The sequence below is a fragment of the Colius striatus genome, chromosome 3 (assembly GCF_028858725.1).
Source record: "Colius striatus isolate bColStr4 chromosome 3, bColStr4.1.hap1, whole genome shotgun sequence".
NCBI classification, from domain to species: Eukaryota; Metazoa; Chordata; class Aves; order Coliiformes; family Coliidae; genus Colius; species Colius striatus.
In genome coordinates, this window is record NC_084761.1 from 83,660,989 (window position 1) to 83,685,871 (window position 24,883).

Genomic DNA, 24,883 nt, shown 5'->3' on the forward strand with positions numbered 1-24,883 from the left:
AGTAGGGTGACCCTGTACCCTACTGCATTCCTGATACCTAAATAAAAAAAATAATTATCTAGCGGCTTACAGAGAAGCTACACTCTTGGGGTGAGAAACACAAAGGAGTGGATAACTACAACCTATCCTTTCATATAAACACAAATGAAAAACATTTAAAGTGTACAATACAAATGAGACTGCATGTGTAAGCACCTGGCAACAACTCCAGTAGCTTTATGTATTAAACATCATTATGGTCATCTTAAGCATGGAATTTTGAGAAGGTGACTATCTCCTTTTCTGGATTCCACTACCACCGTAAGAGTCAAGGTTACCTGCTTTATAAAAGCCTCCAGAATATTTTTGTATCTGAAAATACAGTTTTATATACCATTCTATGATTATATGATTCTAATAGCTTAAGAAGGCATCACTTGTGTACTTTTTTTTTGAAAGACTCAATTCATTTCTTCATTAACAAAACTGATTCCTGCTACATAATCATCTCCTCATCTGCACAGACCTCTTCAGTCTCACTGGAGCCCTGGAGTTCACCTGGAAATTCTCTGGAGCTTACCAAAACTTTAACTTTGACTGACATATGCAATATTAACTTTTTAAAGAGAAATGCTTTACATCCCTTCTTATATGGAATCCTCAGATCATAGAATCATAAGGGTTGGAAGGGACCTCAAAAGATTATCTAGTCCAAAAGATGATCTAGCCAGAGCAGGATCACCTGATCATTCATCATGTATCAGAGTAGGTCAAGCTGGAACTCCTACAGGTGGCTTTTGAATGCCTCCAGAGAAGGAGACTCCACAACCCGTCTGGGAAGCCTGTTCCAGTGCTCCAGCATCCTCACAGGAAAGAAGATTTCCTTTTGCTTTTTAGAACCTCTTATGTTCCAGTTTGTACCCGTTGCCCCTTTTCCTATCATTTGACATCACTAAGAAGAATCTGGTTCCATCCTCCTGACACCCACCCTTTCTGTATTTGTAAACATTAATAAGACCACCCCTCAGTCTCCAAGCTAAAGAGCCCCAGCTCCCTCACCCTTTCATCATAAGGGAGATCCATCATCTTTGTGGCCCTGCACTGAACTCTTTCCAGTACCTCCCTGTCCTTCTTGAACTGAGGGGCCCAGAACTGGATACAGTATTCCAGATGCAGTCTCACAAGGGCAGAGTAGGAGGGAGGAGAACCTCTCTCGACCTACTGCCCACAGCCCTTCTCATACACTCCAGGATGCCATTGGTCTTCTTGACCACAAGGGCACATTGCTGGCTCATGCTCATCCTGCTGCTCACCAAGACCCCCATGTCCCTTTCCACTATACTACTCTCTAAGAGTTCATTTCTCAACCTGTACTTAGTTCTTTTTTCTCCTGAACTTTTGTAATTAGCTTTTATTTCCAGAATGAGCTCCATTGTTCCACACAGAACCCACTGCTCCTTTCACTGGAATTGTAAGATGATTAGCAGGAGAAAAATGTAGCTCTTTTCTATGCTTTGTAGTGCATAGGTTGGAGGTATTTTTCTTTAATTTTTAATCTGTGAACACATGACTTTTTAGGTAAATATTTTTTTTCTAGTTATCTCTACTTATAGAATTACATTACTTGTCAGTTCTTTGCCCTTATGAAAGAACATTGTTTGCCAAGGTCTAAGTAAAGGGTGATTTCAGGTTTATACAAGGCATTAAATTCATGAAAAGGAGATAAAAAAGCAAAGGGTAAAGGCTTAGGAGTGGTAATGTCACACAACATATATCACATTATGGCTGATTCAATATTATTCCAAGAGCTTTACTAGCAGTGGAAAATACTGTATGTTGAATATACAACTTAAACATTTAAAGGCTACCTACCACACCAAAGTCAGAGTACAATCTCTTTTCTACTTTGACTTTAGTTCACTGTCATTTAGAAAAGAAAACCACATTAAGATAAACCCTACTTATACCATTTCTACTCAGAAACATCGTAAGGTTTGGGAGAATCCTAATCTTTTCAAATTACACAATTTACTGCCCATGTTTGTAAAAAGAAGCATCCATTATCTTTGGAAACCTTCAAATGAAAGAATAAGGTACAAAGTGAGTACCACTAGCATGACATATGTAAGAATAAGGATTCTATAGGCATTTCTATACCAAGAGGAATACTACAGACAGAAATATGCAAGTCCTCAGCAGAGACACTAACAGATGACACACAGAAAATCCTATTTTCACTTTGTCTTTTTTAACAAGGAATGCAGTATGAGTAATAACAGGGTAAGAATTAACGACAAAGCAGAGAAAAAGATCTAGGTAAGTATTCATCATAAATATTCATCAACATCATTGCTGAGGATCCAGTAATGAGCTGGCTGCAGCAACATCAGAACTGTAAGTGACTCTGAGAAGTGATACAGAACAAGCAAGTTACAAAATCCCAGGCAAGTGTCTTTTTTAAGAAATGAGAAAGCACAAGCTGCAGAAGCATACACAAGTCAGTCTAACTTCAACTTCACTAAAAAAGACTCAGCCTATTTGTAAATATTTAAGAGACAGTAAAAAAAAAAAAAAAAAGCATCAGAAGGTCTAGATTGGTAAAGAACAAGAACTACCAAGCCAACGTAATGTTCTTCAGTATACATTCTACCCATTTGTGTGAGTAATGGAAAAAGCACCCATTTCAGCTTTTGAGCCTGCCTTATAGGAAGCGTATCTCAGTGGAAATATTTTGATTACATGACAGGGGGACAGATGTGCATGCGAGCCACTGGAAAGCCACATTTAAAAAGATAAGCAAGTAACAGTTAATAAACTCACACTCCATAGTGAGTATTTTCTGCCTCAATCTAACACCTTTAAAACATGTATTAATGGTTCAAACTATAGCATTAAAAAAAAACCTACTAGGGACAAACAGGGGTTTGTCATCATCCCTACAATGAGTATTAAGTGAAGAAATAGTTTATAGGTATGTTTCAAAATAAGCTTGCACTAGTGTGACCAGAAGGAGAAAATGATCATACCATGCCAGCATAAAATAAACCAAGTATTTGAGGGATATCATAGACTGATAATTCCATAAACATTATCTACTTCTCACTTCTGTTAAAACACAGTTCCTTTTCCACAGAAAGGGGTGTTTTGTATACTTTTAAATCAGAAATTTAACACAAACAATGAACAAACATGGCGACAATCATGGACTAAACAAGCCTAGGAAGAGAGACAATGTATTATCACAGCAACTAAAGCAAACCTAAAATAAGACAGTAGAGGAAACAGTCTGTATAGAATTTTTCAATGTCATCTGGAAAATGGGGGCAGAGGTCTGTAGTGTGTGTTACATTTCTTTTTGGTTTTGTTTTTTAAATGGTCAGTTAACACTTGGCAAGACAATAATAAGCAGAAAATCATACACAGCCTAGCAAAGGCAATGAAGGACTGAGAAGAAATCTGTTTTTACCTTATGACTGGGTAACATAATGGCAGACACCACTGTCAGCAGATTCAAAAGCTTAGTATCTATAAGACTGGAATTTATTTACAAATCTGAATTACAGAACTAAAAAAAAGAGATTCTGAAATAAGTTTTGGATAAATGCATGAAGACTTCAGCTCAAGGTGCAGCCTTTCATAAAATTTAAGATGTAATTAAAAAAAAACCCAGATGGGTAAATTATACTGCAATTAAGTAAATCAATCAAAATTAGCAGAATTGCAGGGATTTCTGGAGCAGCAATAAGTAACAGAGCAAAACACTTACGAAAACAAAATATTACATGAGGGAACTAATGACTAGTTTTCTTCCCAGAGTGCTGCTGTGCTGTTCAGTTTATTCTTGGAAAATTGGCTTCTGTAAAAAGAAAACCACCATCACTAGATGGTGTCTCTTGATTTCCCAGTGCAATCAATTTTGAAAACTGTTTAGACTCCATCTGTCAACTGCATATCCCTTCCTAGCACAAGCTGGCATAGCTAGACTCAAAAAACATTCAGAAAAAAGTACCTTGAAAAAGCTGTAAACATCTCTGAATTGTAGATATCTGTAACAAATACCATATTTTGCTAAAACAAGTTAAAGGGCAATACACACATTTTATTTTTATAAACCTTGACACTGATGGAGGTGACTAAGCAAGTATATACTTCACTGCATTCTAGTTTTATTGACTTTTTAATACTCTGTTCTTAATTAGGTCTTTTATGCATCCTGTTTAGGTAAGTCCATAAAACCATGCAGCAAGATTTAGAACATTAATGTTGTCCTAAGTATTTAACAAGTATACTGTTGAGATTCTGATGAAGAAATTGAAGATTACTTTTCAAGTCTCAAAAACCTCCCTTCTTTCCAAACCTGCAATCAGACAGCTTCCCGCTACATTACTTTCCTGCATCCTCCTACTTTGTCTTTCACATCAGTGACAGCTGAACTAGTTCACAGATAAATCCATACACCATCAGAAGCATGAGTAACGCTTCAAGCACAAAACACGAGGTACACATTTAAATATGTAAATAAAGCCTGTACATCCACGCTTCTGAAAATTGTTCTATTTTATGTAAGACGGTTTCATCGGTTACTGATATCTAAATGCCATGGGAGTACGTCTTCCAACCGTACGCATAATGTTCCGAGATGATCTAATGCAGGGCAGACACCACTCCACCCCTACTCTAATACTGCGAATGGAAACAGCACGAGCTCAAGGAAGCTCTTCAAGGGCCGGAATAAGTGGCACGCACCACCATCCCGCCGCAGTTTTTCTGCCTGGGAGCCGAGGGCAATCAAAGTGGAAACGCTGAAGCCGAATACTCTCGCTACCGCTAGCCAAGCTGCCCCCTTAACTCCGTGACATCAGCCCCAAGGGGCGGCTGAGGAGAACGGCCGCCTGCCCACCTCCGCAGGCGCCGGCTCAGCAGACCGGGCGCCCGGCTGCAGCGCGCCCCGCGCCGGCCCCGCCCGCGGTCCCGCCCCGCCCCGCGGCCCCGCGGCCGTCCGAGCGTCACTCACCGCGCACAGCCTGAAGCGCAGCGCTGGAGGCGGCGGCCGCCATGCTGGCGCGGCTTCTCTCCTCCGCCCGCGGTTCGGTGGCACCGACGGCGTCTGGCAGCTGCAGCGGGGCAGAAGGGGCGAGGGGCAGCACATGAGTGACGGGAGCCGAGCCGGAACACGAAGCGGACCCGGCGCCCGCCGCCGCCGCGTTGGGACCCCGACTGTGAGGGGAGGGGGCGGGCAGCGGTGCGCGCTGCCGATGGCCGTGCCGTTTGCGCATGCGCGGTGTCGCGGCGGCCCGCGGACGGGACAGCCGGGGCCGCAGCTGGGTCCTGTGAAGGAAGGTAAACGCGCGGCGGAGCTGAGATACTCACCGTTTTGTTTCTTCTATGCCTGCGAGCTGTCGAGGCCTTCCTCAGCCTTTCCACCTGGACGGGGTCCTCATCCAGGAACTCCTTTCACAGAAAGAGGGAATACGCTGCAGCGTGGAGTAGAGGCCGGCCTTGTCTCCACACGCACGGAAACAATCTCGTCTGTCAGAATCCCAATTTGCTTGGATTTCTTTATAGTCCGTGTTCCTCTGATGCCATTTTAGTCTGCAGTCTCACCCAAAGTTGGAACACATTGACATTTATTAGCAAGACTGAAGTCTGCTGACAACTCTAAAGTATCTTTACCTCATCTTCACTGTTATGTGCACATACCTCATAGAGGTTTTGGTTGTGGGTTTGTTTTCTTTCCTTCCCCATAGCACCAGGTGCAATTTAAACATAAATTCAAAAGCATTTCTACTGATGAGAGAGTAGGATAACTTTATGCTTTTGCAACCTACTCAAGGCAAATTTTATTTAAGCAATATTTTGACTTTAATCAGCCGTGTTGGATCAGTATGAAATGGAATAAAAAATACATACTAAAGGTCTGTTTCACAGGATATGGTGTCTATGGTTGGAGTATATTTGCACAGAAGTTGCTTATGCAAACCTGCATTAACTTGAGCAGTGCCAACTAATCTAACAGAAGTGTACAAGACACACTTACTTCACTCCTTTCAGTTCCATATATAAAGTATTCCTACTGGTCTCAGTGGAAAGCAATCATACACCGCTTTTGTCTCAACCAATTGGACACTAACATCCCATGGATTATCATCTGGGATTCTTCACTGCGGTTCATCTGGCTGGTGGCTGACACCTGGCTGTTATAAGCAATGCCAGAATTACCCACGAGAGATGTGCTTGAGATATATGTTTTGTGTAACTTTTGCACCCTGAACACTGAAGTGACGTATCATTTATCATACAATTTTAATACTTAACCCCTCCTTTTTTCCATAATGTAATTATGAAAAAAAGCACACACATTTATATAACGAATCCATATAATAGTGAATGTAGGCCTGTACACACTGTATGAACATTCTTATTACATTTTTGTTTAATAAACAACCTGCCTACAGTCCATAACGCCAGCTGCAAGATTCAGATCACCAAGACATATTCAGTCCCCTTTTCTCCCCACTTCCAGTGTTGGATTTGCTTGAGGTTTCAATTTTACGAAAGCTGGAACCCACCAAATAACTTCAGCTTTGTTTACACTAGAAAGTTGCTGTATTTTATTTTAAGTATTTAGGATTTTTTTAAAAAAATTATATCTAACTCAATTAATTGTTACTGTTACTGCTGGTTCCTGTCCTGCTTTATATTTAATGAGCAGGAAAGCGACCTCAGCAGTACTTGTTCCCTACACAAAGCCAGAGTCAACGTAACTTGCACCAGTGATCTAACAGGTAAAGAAATACACAGAAGTATAGTTTTATTCTGGATTTCAAAAACCCCATGAAACAACCCATAGGAGTAAGGCATAGGGTTTTTTATGTACCTGCCCAGATCTCGTAGTAGATGCCTAATAAAGAGAAGCAGAGAAGGAGCAGAGTCCTGCCTGAGGCTTAGCCCTTACCAACTACCAGCCCCAAGGATTTTCATAGTTCCAAATGAGTCTCAGCTACCACAGGGAGCTGAACTTGGCCTAAACAAGTGAGTTTTTTAAACAAATGTGACTATCTCACAAACCACTTGTGCATTTGCCTCTACATTAATTCCCTCAGTAGGAATATTGCATAGGAGCTGAGAGTGATGATGTATCTAAAAGAGGCAACCTTTCCTTGCTGCAACTAATGTTCATCACATACCCTCTTCATGGCATAAAAAATACAGCACTGCAAGGAGCAGCAGCATTTTTACTGCTTGGCACATAGACCCCTTTTTTGTATCAAGCTTTATGTATCAAATTTAAACAGTCTTTCCTGAAGGCACATTTAAATGGAGAACACTGGCAACATAGCAAAAAGGCCTTATGGCCATTTTCTTTAACAATTTTCTAGCATTTCTTGAAGTTAAGTACTATAGCAGGCACTTTAAAATGCAATAAACAACTAAGTGCAAGAGCTATAAAGCTCTCCATTAGCTTAGAGGCAGTTTCCAAAGCACTTAAAACTAACAACAGAAACACAGGGAAGTTTTTCCTGCTCCTCTCAATAAAAGAAATTACATCAAAAGTACCTAGAAAATAATTTTGAGGATTTTGAATTCTTAAAACTGTCTCATTCGTGAAAACACACAGAATGCAGTGATCCTGAAACAGATCCAAAGGAAAATGTTTGTTTCCTACCTGGATTTTCTTATACAGCAGCTTTCAAGAGTACAGATGAGCCAAGCACAACACTCCCCCCTAGCAACAAAAACTCAGCTTTGCTTTTTAAAGAGAAAGAGTCAGTTTCTCCTCCTTAAGCACTGAAATAGTTCCGGAAGACTTCTTTGTAAACATTTTCTTTTACAGTAGAAGGCAAAGTCATGAGTAAAATATGGGGAAGATGAAGTGATTGCAGCTCCTGCAGACAGCAACATATTTCAGTTACTGCAGTCACATGAGAAAAAAAATATCCCCAGTATATTTTTGCAGGATCAAGGATGGTTATTTCAGACTGAAACACAATAAAGGTAAACATTCCTCCTAACCTTAACTTTGCTAAATTACTTGATTTAGTTTCTGTATACTACTTCTGTAAGTAGAGGAAAGGCACAGACATTTCTTCTGACATGTACAGTTCCAAGCACTGATTCCTCAATATCAATCATTTGCAAAAGAGCCTATCTCACTCTGTTGACTAAAGGAAGATATTAAACCTCTAATTCAGACTATATGTCAACATTCCAGCGAGTAAATTTCTTTTTTTTTTTTAGATTGATTTCCCTCTGAAGAAAGTCCTTGACATCAGTCACGTAGGGGATAAATCCTTGAAGTGGACAGTTGTTTTCCGAATGCTGTCTTTGTTTTCCAATGAACTAATGTACTCCGAGTATTAACCTAAGCTGTCTCAAGAGGACAATGATGCACTATTCTTTACAGATGACCTTTACAAATCAGCATAAGCCTCAGCAAGCTTCTTAGAATGTTGTTTTGGGGATAAATAATGAGAAACGTAGAGTTAAAAAGTTATAGTCTTCCAGCAGCCATAATTTGCAAACATAGGCATTTTGTAACACTAGGATTAAAAAAAAAATCACTAAATACTCTGAGTTAGGGGAAGGCAGATCCTCAAACCAAAGTAAGAAGTATGACAAATCATACCTTTATAAAGTTATCAATATCATCTGGAGTACTGTGTCCAGTTCTGGGCTCCTCAGCTCAAGAGGGACAGAGAACTTCTGGAGAGTCCAGTGCAGGGCCACCAAGATGATCAGGGGACTGGAACATCTTTCATACAAGGAAAGGCTGTGGGAACTGGGGCTGTTTAGTCTGGAGAAGAGGAGACTGAGGGGAGATCTTACTAACATTTACAAATATCTAAATGGTGGGTGTCAGGAGATTGGGGTACCTCTTTTTCTATTGTGTCTAGCAACAGGACAAGGGGTAATGGCATGAAGCTGGAACACAAAAAGTTCCACTTAAATATAAGAAAAAAACTATTTTACTGTTCAGATGAGAGAGCCCTGGCCCAGGCTGCCCAGTGGGGTTGTGGAGTCTCCTTCCTTGGAGGTCTTCAAGACCCACCTGGACATGTTCCTATGTGACCTGATCTAGGTGAACCTGCTTCTGCAGGGGGGTTGGACCAGGTGATTTCTAAAATTCCCTTCCAACCTTACCATTCTATGATTCTATGAATATACCTGCATACTTCTGAGCAAAGATGAGAGGGATTTGAAGGCATTATTACAGTTGAGGCTGCTTACACGGAAATAAAATCTTAAAGTCTTGTTTAGAGAAACAGTGAAGTGATGGGTTATCTGCTTGTTGAATACTCACAACAAGTTTATTTTGATGCTAGGAATGGCAGAAATGTCAGCCCTATCAGATAGTTTGTAGAAAAGTGGATTGTCTTATATACAATTTCTAATTTCCATAGATACTAAGGAATTCACAGGAGTCTTTTTTTTTCTGCTGCACTGAATCATTAACAAAATAATTTTTTATATTAATTTGTGTTAGTGTCTTTAGCATGCGCAGAATAAACAATATTGCTGATACTAAATGGAGTTGTTATTAGATCTATTTATAACTATCTTTGTATAAACAATCCCTACAACATCTGAAGATCTGTTACTGCAAATTTTTAGTAGCTGGAAAAGATATGCCTAAGTTGTTTCCAGTTGCTGAGTACTGCTGTAAGAAGATCATGGGAAGAAGTAAACAGTTGTAGCAGATAAAAAGTTTGCATTTTTAATTACTGGAAGAGGAATTATCACAGCTAGAGACACCTGACATGACAACAGCTTTGAAGAATGGGAAAGAAATGTAAACAGAAGACAGGTTTCTTAGGGTAACATGCACAGTACACAATTTGTCTGCTAAGTCTCACTATAAGTGGGACTGGAAATGACCCGGTGGGTGAACTTTTATACAAAGTTTTGGCAAGGACTCAGGTTCAACATCGTCTTTTGCCAGTAAGTCTGTGTCTCAACAATTTATTCCAGACTCAGAAACAGTTGTACAAACAGTTTAAATGATGGACAAATATGAACAGCATTATGAAAGGAACATTGCTATGATACCCTGAAGGAGCAGTGGGGGACTTTTGCTTAACAGGATGGAAAGCAGCTCAGAAACACTTTTAAGTACAATGGCTTTGCTACAGGAGACATACAGAATTCAAACCACATATGTTTCCTGCAGCAGAGAACAACTCATTTATCTCCCTCAGCATTATAAAAACAAAGGCAAGCCCAATGTCGTTGATTACATTGGATAACAGAATTAGAACTCCAAATAAGATGACATGAGTTGCTCTACTTTGTCAGACGTGACACTGTCACACTTAGGTGTCAGCCATTGCTTTGTCAATGATGGCCAAGGATGGCTTTTAGCACACGCTGGGTAAATGACCACTTTTAATGACCATGGTGCAGACTACTCCTAGGAGCAGGCAGGCTAAGGGATCACAGACCAGCATCAAAACAGTTTTAGAATGAATAGTGGACAGTGAATGATAGAGTTTATTCTCAGGCTTTGAGGGTAAAACAAGGTTCACATTGCCATATATGTCTCTTTTTACCTGTTTGTATCAAAGGCAAAATTTGTAAAACCAAATTAAAACAGAAATGAAACTGCAAATCTTATAAGCCACAGACAGCATTTACAGAATAAGCATATGTGTTGCTGTGTTCTTAGAACAGGAATTTCAAGTACTATGTGCAACTCTACAGACATCTCAGTTTCAGGGAGGTTACAAACAAGGAACAACAAACTCTGCTTGTCTTGATTATTTTACACTGATCACACCTTACTCCTACTTGATAGAAATCACAAATGAAATTTCCTGAAATGTGTCACACGTGGTTTAGAAATCCATGTACCAGAATATCTGACAGAGTGTGGATGAATGCATGTGGTGTGTGAGAGGGACACCAGCATCAGTGGTGGGCAAGTTTTCGGATAACTAAAGAGATTTTCTTCAACTCACAGAACCAGAGAATGGTTTGGGTTGGAAGACCATAAAGATCATCTAGTTCCAAACACCTTTCAGGACACCTTTCACCTTTTGCTAGATCAGGTTGCTCAAAGTCCCATCCAGCTTCCAGGGATGAGGCAGCCATAAGCTCTCTGGGCAACCTGTGCCACTGCCTCACCACAGGGAAGAACATCTTCCTAAAATCTAAGATAAATCTGCTCTCTTTCAGTTTAAAGATATTAACTCTTGTCCTTGCTTCCTTGTAAAAAGTCTGTCTCCAGCTTTCTTGTTGGCTCCTTTAGGCACTGGAAGGCTGCTGTAAAATCTTCCTTGAACCTGCTCCAGGCTGAACAGTCCCAGGTCTCTCAGCCTGTCTTCACAGGAGACTCACTCAAATCCTTTCCACTGTCTTTCAAACCTAGGGAAAACACTTTGTGAAAAGTAGAGAAAGAAAAGAGACTGCTGGTATATTTCTGTCGTACAATCCACTAATTTCTATAACTTCCATCTGCTTCTTGCTACAAATTCACTTTAGAGCCCACAGGGAATTATAGTTCATTTATGTTTTTTAGGAACTGAGGACTTTGTCCTTTTGTTGACACAACATGAAGAAAGCTGTTCTTTCAGAGATGATCTTAAAAATTCTGTGGTATTAATTGTGTTTAAGATTTTGAGATGTACTTTAAAGTTGAAAAGAAACAAATTTATGGGTTTTTTGTTCTAAGTAGAAGCACTGCAGGATACATTTAGGTTTTCTACACCCAAAATTAAGTATCCTTAAAAACTTCAATACTTTATATATATGTGTGTTGAATTGGAGACATGAGAGTATTATCTAGCCCACTGTGAAATTTTCTGGAGGACAGCCAAGTTACTGCAGCTGAAGTTTTCCTAGGAAGAAATTGAGCAATGCTTTGTGAAAGGTCTGTCAAGGGGTCACTTCCATCATTATAAGGGTACTTCTCTCTAATTGTGAGATATAAATTCCCAAATTGAATTATGACAATTTTTCCACTTAGCAAATTGTTCTCTAAGAGCAGACATCTTACTTAAATTTTGCCATCTCAAAGTTAACCTAAGTTAGGCATGCAGATACAGGTAATGTGAAGAGCCAGGTACCGCCTGATTCTGCCTTTCTTAGAGTAGGTGTCTAACACGGTGTCATCCAAACAGAGATTTATCCTCCCTATCTCTTTGCACTGATGACAGGAGAGTTAATAACCACTTTGGCCTAGGCAGTGATCTTTGAGCTTTTAGAGATTAAAGTCAGATAAGATAAATTTTATACTAATACTTGCTGCTGCAGGAGCAATCTGCATCGAAGAAAAATCTTACATGCCTTCCAGCAGGTAGCTGCTGGATCACACCAAAATAATTATACTAAGAATTGAGGGTTATAAGATAAATGCCAAATAATCCAAGACAATAATATTTTTCTATATTTACTACTGAAACATATGTGTATAGTGTGTATAACTGATTCTTCTTTAGTTAGATAGTAACTTTCATTAGTTGGTCTAATGTATGCAGTAAGGACAAAACCAAGTTTCAAAGACTGGGGATTTTGTGAGACTGCTTGGAAATTTCTTCATGAAGAGTCGTGCCTCTGAAATTTAGAAATGCCTCTTGGAATGTTGACTTAAGGAGTTACAAAGGGAATATAACCTCTAAATGCTCTCTGAGCTGAAGTCTAAATAGTTTACACTCAAAGGAATAAATTGCTTCTTGAAAGCAACACATTACTCATTGAGAAAGATTGTGGTGTATTGCTTTATCACCTCTATTTTTCTCCTGTTTACTTTCTCATATATTATTCCTTGGATGGGATTCATCACCTACTAAAATACATATATAAAAGAAGCCACATTTCCACATAAAACTGACCAAATTGCCTAGTGCAGCATCTGTAGAGTTATTCTGAGTATGAATGACATGCCATCAGATAAATTAAACCAATTAGTGAAACCTAAATTAGTCAGTAAATATCTTAGTGAATTAATAGGGACCGAACATAGTGGATGATCTATGCCAGTTAAATAAAAAGTAAAATATGGTAAGAACTGCATCGTCTAACAAAGCATAACTTGGTAGGGAATGAAATAAGCTGCTTGTCAGTTTTATATATTTTTGCCTATTCCAAAATTACATAAAAGGTGTTCGATTTAGAAAGACTTGAAGACTGTAGATAATTATAGAAGTACTGATATCCTTTAACTAGTTCTTCTATTTTGTCTGAGCATTGTAAAAAATTCTTTAGGACACATTGCTCCTGATAAAAATGTAAACCAGTCTAAACATATGGACAGTAGTGAAGAAAGTGAAGGTATTTATTCACAGTAATGTACTCATATAAATTTCAAGATGGAATTTAATGTTTAATTAATTATCTAGGTTAAAAATGTTCAGCAACGGAAAATGAAAGCCTGAAAGAGTAGAAGATTGTGGGGAACTATTTTGTTTCAAATAACTGTATTTTTGTTTATGTATATTTACATATATGTATCCCAAGAAAATATATGTGTTTTTTTTACTTATGAATCTCCAGAGCACTAATCTTCTTAATATTGTTTGAAGGTTTCCTGGCAGTCTCAGGTTTGTATGACTTCTTGCAGCCTTGATCAGGAAGCCCAAAAATTGGAACTGCAGCAGACACATACATGTTCCTGGGAGTTTCTGGTGGTGATAGTAATTACTCTCTGCTGAATGTAGGCAAAGTCTAAATGACTAACTTGGTCTGGATGCCTAATTTTATATGACACTATGGCATGTGTAGAATGACATATATATTGTGTAGAAATCTTTGATTAATTTCAAATTTAATCCCAAAGAGATTTTACTCTTTGTTATCCCACAATATCTTGAAACCAAACCAGATCTCACTATATACTGTTGCAAATAGTGGGAAGACGTCAGCACAAGATATTTTCCATATAAATTCAAGTTTAGACAGAGGAATACCCCTAATGACATATCATGTCATCAAAGTTGATCTATTTTCAAGTAAAATAATAGCAATAGCAATGGTTTACTTTAGGATAATGTCTTGAGAACCTGAACGAGGGCAGGAATACATGCTACTTGTATACATCTGTTGTCCATACATGTAGTAAAAATATTTTTCTTGCTAAAACCTATAGGAATAATTCAACAGAATTGTTTATTTTTAACAGTTCATGCCAAAATATTAAACTGTTTAAATAACTACACAATCCATATGGGAAAACTTAGGGAAGCTAAAATGAGTGTTCTGTGATTGTACAAACATAAATCTGAAATTATTAGGTAAACGAAAGCAATGACTCTTGATTTACTTATTCCCATGATGTCATTTTCAACATAGGTGTGGTTAAATATCTAGTTTATATTTCAGTGATTTTTACAAGATTATTACATGGAAACCATTTGCTTTTGCTTACAATTGCAACCAGGAACATTTCACTATAAATGGTCTATAGTGAAATGGTCACTAGTCAACAGTGAAAAATTAGTTTTGTATGAAAATGTCCAGGTTGATTATAACTATCAAATATGTTTCTATAGAGTCTGAAGAAAATCAATTATAATCTTTTCTTAAGTTTGGCTTTATAGAAGACTTTCTAGTTCTAATAAAAATTGACTTGTTACTTCTTATGTTAACTTTCTATTGATTCAAATGTCATAAACCTATTTCCATATTTTTTTAAATAAACAGGTAACTAAATACTTCTACTAGTTGCTTTTGCTGCATAATACATATCATAGGTCCAATCCTGCATCCATTGAATTATGCTTCCTGGAAGTCACAGGCCTGATATGATTGTCTGTTCAGTCCTGTGGAATTTTACTGCAGGCAGCACTGAACAATGCTGACAGTCTTCGTGCCTGGTATAGGCACTGATGTCTGTGAATCATTGGCATCAATCATTGATGTAAATGATTCTGGGGCTGTATTTTGCCCTTATGTTGTGCTTAATTTGCAGATGTACAAATGGTTGTGCAGCATAGTAATAAACTGAATCGGTGAGTCTTCTGTATTTTTCACAGGAAGTAGCCCTTGTATAACACTAATAAATTAGATGTCTAGTTAGAAAATAGTCCACTTTTGTCTTCTACCACACATCTCTCTGTCAAATAAAATAAAAGGTATACAGGCACTGCCAGTTTGATTTGTGGACAGGACTGTGCACCTCTTCACTGCATAAAGCAGCAATCATGTACTTCATGACATGCATGTTAATGCATGAGGAAATGAAGGCACAGATACAGGGTGTATAGATTAATGTTCTATACATAACTATAGTGCTTATTTTACCATCTCAGCAGTATTTTTGTATAGATTTATTTGTCTGGAATTTTCTTAATTCAGGCATATACATGGAAAAAAAACCCAGAAATTTTCCTCTGCCTTGGTAATGAATAAAGTGGGATCAAGTCACTTGCATTTTAAACTGTCTGAATAACTCTTAGAAATAACAGGGTTCTGTAACTCTGCTGTGAATAAAATGAGACTCATAGAATCAGAGAATCATAGAATGGTAGGGGTTGGAAAGGACATTTGGAGATCATTTAGTCCAACCCTCCTGCAGAAGGAGGTTCACCTAGACCAGGTCACATAGGAACATGTCCAGGCAGGTCTTGAAGACCTCCAAGGAAGGAGACTCCACAACCCCTCTGGGCAGCCTGTGCCACTGCTCCGTCACCTGCATAGTGAAATAGTTTTTTCTTATGTTTAAGTGTAACTTTTTGTGTTCCAGCTTCATCCCGTTACCCCTTGTTCTGTTGCTAGCTACTATAGAAAAAAGGGATGTTGTAAATTCTTGGAAAGTAAGAACACCCAATTAAAGATTTCCATGGATGATGGAGAACTCATGGTGTCTCTTTGTCTTTTTACAGTGGTTGATTACTGCCACTGGTCAAATGGCTCCCTCGTTTCCTGTGGGAATTGGTAGAACTTTTCACCAGTGCTCCTACCTGAAGAAGGGAAGTGCCTGCAACTACAGGAAATTTTATCTCCAGACAGGTACTTGGAGACTGTGATCAAATCACCTCAACTTCATTGGCATAAAAAATAAATTGACCTTGTTGCATCTCTTGTGTAATCTGCTTGGGTAGAATTAATACCTTTTTTTTTTCCAATTTTAAACTTTTGAGTCAGTTTTTGAAACATCAACAGAAGTAGCAGCTTCATAAGTAACTACTCTTTACTGGTAATTCCATTTGTCATATATCCAAAGGGCTATCGAAACAGCCTACTGTGATGGTATATTTAGCTGATTGTCCATGAGATCCAGTGTACCTCTTGCAAGTTCACTGATTTCCTGAATGCAGTTTTTCATCTTTTCTGAGATTTACATTTATTTCATTGTATTTGGCCGTATTGGAATACAAGTTTACTTTAATGATGTGACTCAATTTGTTCCATATAATTTATTCTCATTACTAGTTACTGTCCTGTCAGTTTTTTGGCATACATAATTTTCTTCACAAAAAAAGTGTATGGTTTTTTTTCCAGTGTTCTCATAAAAGTACTGAATAGAATTGAAAGAATAGCAAACCTACTTGGAATTACACTAGAAATGCATTGAATACTGATTATCTATTTCCCAGTTTTCAGATCTCCCAGTTTTTAATGACTTTATACTTTTAGTACCTTTGTTCTGTTCTATTATGACCGTATTTGGGCAGCCTTCAGCCATTAGAAGTCTTCATGAGTTTATTAGGAAGTTAGTTAATTATGAATATAACCTGCATCTTGAAGCAGACATTCCTATTTTATTCCTCTCCTTAAAAAAAATTATCAATATTTTCTCTTTATTAATGTATTTCCTGTCTTAAAATGACCAAAGATGATATTTCCATTAATAGTTTAATTTTACTTTAATGTCATATACAAAATATCCATTCTACATTAAAGTGAATGTATTTTATATAAAATCCAATGTACAGTATCTTAAATTTGTTTAAATAGTATTATAAACATATCTTTCAGGCGGAGTCAGTCCTGGAGTGATACAGTCTTTTGTTAATTGCAGTTCCTTTTGCTATCCCTGCTATTCGGCAAAAAATCCAGCGTAGAATCTAGAAAGATTCCTGTGAGCTCAGATTTGGTTCCTTTCAAAGCAAAAATAAACTCCCAGATGTTTATTTTTCAACTTTGTGTGCCCTACACAACTAGATTAAATCCTGTGCTGTTTCCAGTTTGAATGTCATTTGACATCACCTCCTTCAGAGCTCATCTTCATCTGATAAAGCATCAAGGTAATCTGTATCAACATATAGGAGAAATCCAGAAAACAAACTGTCTGCCCATGTTGGATCAGAAAAAAGACCGTTTTGGTCAGTGTAGAAGATCTCAAGCCATACTTCATCTTCTGGCTGAAGGTAGATGACTGTGGACCCAGAAGCTACATCATGGTTACCTGTGTTTGCATCAAATGTCTTTATCCGGTACTTCCCATTGTGAACCAGCCCGATTGCAAGATGCTTGTTTGCTAAGGTGATATCGTAAGAAAAATAATAAATCCCTGGGATGGCACAAATAAACTTCCCCGTGGAAGGGTTGTAATGCTCCCCCTCATTGAAGAGGACTTTATTGAATACAATTGGTAATCTTTCTTGTGGGTAGCTGGTGGTGATGCCAACGGAAAAGGCCGACTTCAGCACTATCTTTCCACACTTACAGACCCCTGGTGCACCTGGTTCTCCTCGGTCTCCTTTATCTCCCTTGGGTCCAGGTGGTCCAGCTGGACCTACTTCACCTTTGGCACCAGTCAATCCTCCAGGTCCTTTTTTACCAGACTGACCTTCGTCTCCTTTCTCTCCAGCTGGTCCTAACGGCCCAGTCTTTCCTCTCAAACCTTCAAAAACATTTTAAGTTAGTTAATCGTTGCACATATCATTTCAGTAAAGAATTGTGTGGACTACTATGTGTGCCTGAACAAACAAGAAAAACATAATCAGAATTTCAAAATACTTTCAAAATCTTCTAGTAAGTTTGTGAAAGGAATGGCAGGTTGGAACAGAGGATCAGGCTCCATAGCTCGAGGGCCTTTTGTTTCTGTATTCCTACTTTTCTTCATTACACATTGAAGAATTTTATGCATAATCAGTTAATTGCTGATTGATCTATGGACACTGCTGATGGGAAGGGCTCATGTCCTAAATATCTGCTATTATTTAGGCATTTATAGTGTGTCTTAAATACCTGCTTATCTTTTATTCCTGGCCAATGGCAGAAATTAGGCTATTTGACACCACACATGCTTAATTTTTCCCAAACGTTTTTGTAGCATCTATGCAGAGGAAGGCTATGTGTTTACATTTATTTACACAGATTTCAGTATACACATATTAGACATATCTAAAGTATATCTGCATATTTTCTTTCAGTATATATACATGCATCACACTTAAGCTCACACAGGCAGATACACACATTAGTCATATATATACACATATGAGTGTGTGTGTGTATATATATATACATATATGTATAACAGTGATAATGAAAGATCCTACTTTGTTGTACTACTGTGTTAGGGTACACAAATATTCAATACCTGCACTCCCCTTTTCACCTTTTTCTCCCTTCCTGCCATCTCTACCATCTCTTCCTGGAAGACCAATGCGTCCGTGTGGCCCTGGGGATCCAGCAGCTCCAGGGGGACCTGCAGGGCCTGGCAAACCAGGGATACTACATATATATCTGGTGTAGTAATTTTCTCCTTTGAATTGGCCTTGAAGAGGTTGTTCACTTGTGTAGATGGCAAAACTCGTAATGTACAGCAACACAAACATCCTTGGATCTGGAAAAAATACATAGAAATGAGACTATTTATGTATATGATGGCACTCTGGTCACATGGAGATGACTGAATATGCTAGTAAGTGTGACACTGCAGTGCTTCATGCACAGGTACATGTGCAGAGGTCAGCATGGGAGTTCTGCATTACCAGTGTCCACATAGGTGGCAAGGACATAAGTCTGGCATGTTATACCTTTTTCTGGTCACCATATATTACTGTATGTCTTTCAAGAAGCCTGTAAACCGACATGGTATAAATGGCAACTGCCAGTTTTGGGGGTTTTTTTTACCAAATTTTGATATGTTATAAAAAGAACCCAGATTTTCCAATGCAAAGACCTTTACTTGCATGACTTGTTTTGTCTTTAGGACTTGTATAAGCTTTATGGAGAAAAACCCTCTTCCTGGTTACATCTATGCTAGGAGGATGTGCTCATAGGAACAGCATCTTACAGTAAGGACAAAGTTACACCTTAATTTCATTTTGAAATTTGCCCTTATGGTTCAACCTGAAGAACAACAGCAGAAATTTGCAGAGCCCGCTGAAAGGATGCCAGTAAGAGAGCTACTGGTCCAGTGTCTTGTTGGAAACCATGATGACCACTTCACACTAATTGACCTTAAAGGTCAGGTGGGATCAGGCAGCTGCCCTGAAGGGAACACATGGAGTGTGACTGGGCTGCTAACAGGTTGTGATTTTTAAGGCTGGCTTGGACTGTCATTTGAAATTAAATGTGTTGCAATATCTTACAAGAAAATAGTTTAAAGCTTTATATATAGTATTTGGGCATTTTCATGAACAACTGAATGTAAATTGAATTTATCTATTCCAGTATATACTGGAAGACTAAAGAAAACACACTACACAAACACACAAACAGTAACATGCTGAGGAGCTGCCGTACCTGATGCACAAAGGTGTCTTAAATTAGTGTTGCATTAGTAGAGAGTCATGGGTTGGGTGAGATTTTGCAAGTCAAATTGTTTTCTCTAGTTCTCTCGCTGGCTTCTCAGAAGACTTGTGTGAGGGATTTTGTTGAAGTTGTCCATTCCTTCAGAGCTAATTTACAGTATTCAAGGAAATCAGAGTTCACTGGTTTCTGTGGGGAAAAGAAGAAATGGAGCGGGGGATTCAGAAAAAGATCTGTATGGAAGAACAGATACCCTTTTTTTTTTTTTTGCAATGAAACTCAGGTTAATTCTGAAACTCAGAGTTAAAGAAGGTGCAAGGTAAATTAATCTAGGAATCATGATACCCATTATCATCTCTATGTTACTGATTGACATTGACTAATTGATTTTAAACCCCAAATTGTAACATTTGTTTGCAGTTTATGATATTTCAACTGGTATATGGCATGGTCAAATCTATTCTGCAGGTTAAAAAAGACCAGCATATATACATACATGGTCTTCATGAAGAATTTTTTCTGTTTTACAGAATGGAAAATTAGAAACTGTCTTGTTATCAATGACAACGCATTTAAAAAAGCATGAAAATATTGTAGTTGAAGAGAAATAAGCAGTGCTCCAAAGTTCTGTTCACTTATGTATATTCTACTTTTCATATTAAACATCTTGTATCAAATTAGCAGAAACCAAACTATTAATTTTGCTACCTTTTGATAACACCTTACAGTACAGTTAGGCACAACAGCCTCCAAGGGTAGATTAGCTTATGAATGCTTAACATTACAGCAGAGCAGCCAATGAAAACTCCAAGGCAGTTGTTAGCTGTAAGCGCAAACTTCACAGCAACATTCGCTCTGCTGTACTACTGAGTGCACCCAAATAAAGCTCATGGATTTTCCTAGGACTTAAATCAGGGATAACAAAGCTTTTGCAGAGAAGAACAACTTGAAGCACTTAGCCAGAAGGGAGTCCATGCCTAAGGCTGCATATACATTTTACACAAAGCTGATGGATAAGAAGCAGACGTGACCTAACGATCAAGGACTGGAACAAAAACTGCCCTTTGCCAGATGAAAGTCTGAATCACTAGGCTAGATGTTCCCACACTGTGTTGCACATAAGCCAAGCAAAAACAATCTCAACAACTGCTGGTTTTGCCTATGTCGAGAATCTTTTATAAATCAGAGTAAAAGCCTTCACACAGCTGCTCCCGTCACTTGCTGGCCAGTAGTTTATTGATGCATGAAGCTGTCTGCAGCTCTCAGACCTCCCCTGCTGTTCTTCTCATGCGCCCACAGGAAATTAATTAGTCTGGGACATGTCTTTCTTCTAAAGCCATGGAACAAAAGTAATTTGGGGAATGTGAGGGAACAGGGTGTTTCATATGGCTGGGGTAGTATGGATGGAGAACCAGGAAGACATAGGAAGTAGGGAAGAATACATGAGACTTTCAGCTATGGGTTGGAGGCCCTAAGGAGTCATGGGTTTTTAAAGCAGAATGGTGGGATGGCAGAAAGGGGGACAGAGCTGAGATTTGGAGGCAATGGCGATAATATTCAGGTGATGATGTTTATAGTCCCCATTTTAGGCTTGAGGAGCATACAGAAGCATGTGTCCAACAGTGATACCCAACAAATGACATTTGGGAAACCATGTGCAAGGCCACAGAATGAGGATTTCTCTTGCCCTTTGTACATTGAACCCTGGAGAATGTTCTAAAAGCTAAATTGTAATATTACAGGTAAATGATAACACATGGCCGTGCTTTTGAAATTTTAGGCTGAATTAAGAGACCCAAATAAGAGATTTCAGTACACTTTGGATTACTAAATTAGAGGATGAAATAGCCCTCTCAGATCAATTTCTTAGTAGTCACCTATGCTGCAGTGAAATGCTTGATCACAGAGAGTTGACTGGTAGATAAAAAGTGACTCATAAATTATACTTTGGTCCTGGCTTCTGTTTATCCTTTTCAAAAAATTTTGTCAATAAATTGGGATAAGAAACAATGTCATTTATATATGCCAAATCATTTTTCTTCAGGGAAAAACAATATTTGAGGAGTTCATTCTTTTTTCCAAATATTGAGAGCCAGAACAAGCATATGGTATTCTTGTTCACAACAATAACAATGATCTTCATCATAGCCATCACCAAAAATAATAATGACAATGATATGAACACAGGATTAGAATAATGTTATTCCAAGTTTAGAAAATGGCATTTCAATGGATTCCAAATCTACTAGGTAGTGTGAGAGTGCATGCCAAAGCATTCATTGGAAGACATTGGATATGCTGATCAGTTTTAATGTGTAGTTATTTTTGGAATAGCTTTTCTAAGTGAGAGTGGCAGATTTATTTGTTTTATCACTGTTCAAATTGCACAAGCATCATAATCACTGCCCTTGTGCATAAACCAAAAAGATAATCTGATTCATTTGATATTGGAAAACTATTTTAAAGTCTATTCTGCATCTTATACCTTATTGTGGTCTGTTAAGGTGACAGATCTAATGAATCAAAAGAAACACCAAAAAAAACATGGCTAGTAGGTCAAAGCAGATTCAGCCCCTCTACTCTGCTCTGGTGAGACCCCACCTGTAATACTGCATCCAGCTCTGGAGCCCTCAGCAGAGGAAAGACATGAAGCTGTTGGAGCAGGTCCAAAGGAGGGCTACAAAAATGATCAGAGGGCTGGAACACCTCTCTTACGAGGGAAGACTGCGAGACTTGGGATTGTTCAGCCTGTAGAAGATAAGGCTCCAGGGAGACCTTTTTGCAGCCTTCCAATACTTACAGGTGACGTGGGAAAGTGGGGACAGACTTTAGTAGGGCCTGTTGCAATAGAGCAAGAAGCAATGGTTTTAAAGTAAAAAAGAGTGGAGATTCAGACTATACATAAGGAAGGCATTTTTTACAATGAGGGTGGTGAAACACTAGAGCAGGTTGCCCAGAGATGTTGTAGATGCCCCATCCCTGGAAACATTCAAGGTCAGTTTGGATGAGGCTCTGAGCAATATGATCTAGTAGAAGGTGTTCCTGCTCATTGCTGAAGAGCTTGGACTAGACGACCTTAAAAAGGTCTCTTTCAACCAAAACTATTCTATGATTCCATGTCTACCTTGAGAAGATACTCTATCTTACTTTCCTGTTGAAGCTGGGTGCTGAGCAGAGGGTCTTAAACATCAAATCTTTAGGAGATCTCACTTCATTACTAATAGATTCAGACAATGTCATTAACATTTTTTCAAGATTAGCAATTAAAGGATTGTAGCAAATTCCCATATTTGAGACTTCCTGGGATATGATCTAATCTTTGTCCCTTGTGCAGCTCTTCAAGCCTTAATTGTAAAATTTACTAATTGGCATTATTTTGAAGCAATCCTGAAAGACTTAGCACAAATCTGTTATAAATGAAAGCTGGGTCAAAAGCCAGCAGTTATTAGTCACAAATTATCCTGGCTGTGTTCGTGCTTTTGTCTTTCTTTGTTAGCTTTGATTTAACTTCCAATATATATGCACAACTATTTGAGTAGGAGGAGAAGATGTGTGTTAAGTTCCTTGTGCAAAATGATGTAGACAAGATATAGCGATGCTTATGGACCTTTTCTCTCTGCAGCATGACAGTGGCTTAGTGGTGCAGAATAACACAGTCTATACATCCTCTGGCTCACCAATAGCAAAGGCTCATACTACCTCACATTGATACCTTGTACCCCACTGTGGTATGTACAGACCTTCCCCAGCTCTCCCATCCAGGAGAACTGTGGTAGGAGAAACAACGTGAGAGGAGGTAATAAGACAGAATGAGAGGCAGAGACACACTCTCAACAATTAGGTTGAAATCTCACAAGTTATGCTTCTCTTTTCCCTCTCAAATCATGATCCACAAAAATCAATTGTGCTACATACTTGAAGGGTCCAGACCTGCCATTCAGTTTGCCACCACCTCTGAATCTTTCTACAAGCCTCAAAACAATGCATGCTCTGCAGTTTCTTTACACTGTATGATTTTTGTGCTGTTTAAAATACAAGTCTTAATTATGGATTTTTTTTCCCTGGGTATTTTACATTGGTCATTCGCCTTCAGTTGGGCACAAGTTTATTCATCTCCTAGATTGTTTTGTGTTATGGGGACTATGCTGGACTTCCAGAACTCCTTACTCCAAGGAAACAAGCCCACAGCTGGCATCACCACACTACTTGTGTCAGCTACACAACCCAGCAGTCTTCACATCACTGTACATTGTCTTTACTTCCCTTGTAAAAGAAGGGGAGAGTGACCTGACATTTTTTGAGCAGTCTGAACTTTTGATTCCTAGTCCTAGAATGGCTGATGAAGCCCAAAGGGATCAATCAGCCAGTGGGCAGGAACATTAGCTGAATATTTCTGAGAAAAATGTCCTTAAAGGTCTTACTAGCAATGCTGACATTTAACACTCACCTGCTTAAGTTTGTACTCAGTCATGTTTGAACAGTCTTCTTTATAACTACATTGGATACAGTCAGATTCTGCAAGCATTCACCAAAAATAGAGGGCTTATAATCAAGACCAGAAGTTCAATGCAATTGATTTTCAGAATATCAAAGGAGTGAGAGTAATTTTATTTCTCAGCGTTTGACTGGAAATATAGTCTTTCTAGTTCCAGCCATTCCCATTATTTGGAAGCTTGTTCTTACTAAAAATGTCCTAGAAGATGGTCAAGGCATGTATCATTGAGATAGTCTGACTCAGCTGGGGAGAATTTTCATGAGGGCTGGCACACAAAGCAGTTTCACTGCCAGCTGTACCAGAATACACAAATAAGTGAAACTTGACCAAGTTTGTGTTGACAGAGAGCTGGAAAGTTAGGCCAGTTGCTTACAGATGGTAATTGACATTGAGATAATAACGTTTGCTTGCAATGTAGTGAAAAATGGCCAGAACTTAACACTGGAAGACTCAGGATATGTGTCCCTACACCTCAGGTACAGGCTTCTTTAAAATGTTTTCTTTCTTAAAATAATTAGAAAAACAAAAGAAACAAGAGCCATAAATCACAATCTGTTTTCAGGAATAACCTGCAATTTGCAGAGTCAGTTATGAATCTGGAGTCATGCACGTGGAAATTTCAGGCAGCTAAAGATATGGGCAGATGCCTGGAGCAGTGTGCCCATCTCCAGTGGATTGCCTTTCAGTTCAGGCAGGCTTCCTCTTCTTGGTTCCTCTCCAACTCATGCCAGGAGAATTTCCATCTCCTGTCTTAGATCATTCTGCTTTACC

General features: G+C 38.6%; 1 protein-coding gene across 6 annotated transcripts in view; it reads right to left on the minus strand.

The window, feature by feature from the left end:
* LOC104552306 (C1q and TNF related 7) overlaps positions 1 to 24,883 on the minus strand; it is a 121,506-nt gene that overhangs the window by 53,872 nt on the left and 42,751 nt on the right. For 4 of the 6 annotated variants that reach the window (XR_009818482.1, XM_061993404.1, XM_061993403.1 and 1 more), the window contains exon 1: positions 4,994 to 5,301. Coding sequence is in view for 5 of the 6 variants with exons in the window: in XM_061993404.1 (XP_061849388.1) it covers positions 4,994 to 5,255 (262 nt within the window). In the remaining variant the exon portion in view is untranslated. Of the gene's footprint in view, positions 1 to 4,993; positions 17,759 to 18,460; positions 18,707 to 19,611; positions 19,807 to 24,883 lie in introns of those variants that run through there. The other 2 variants (XM_061993406.1, XM_061993407.1) reach the window with 1 other exon arrangement.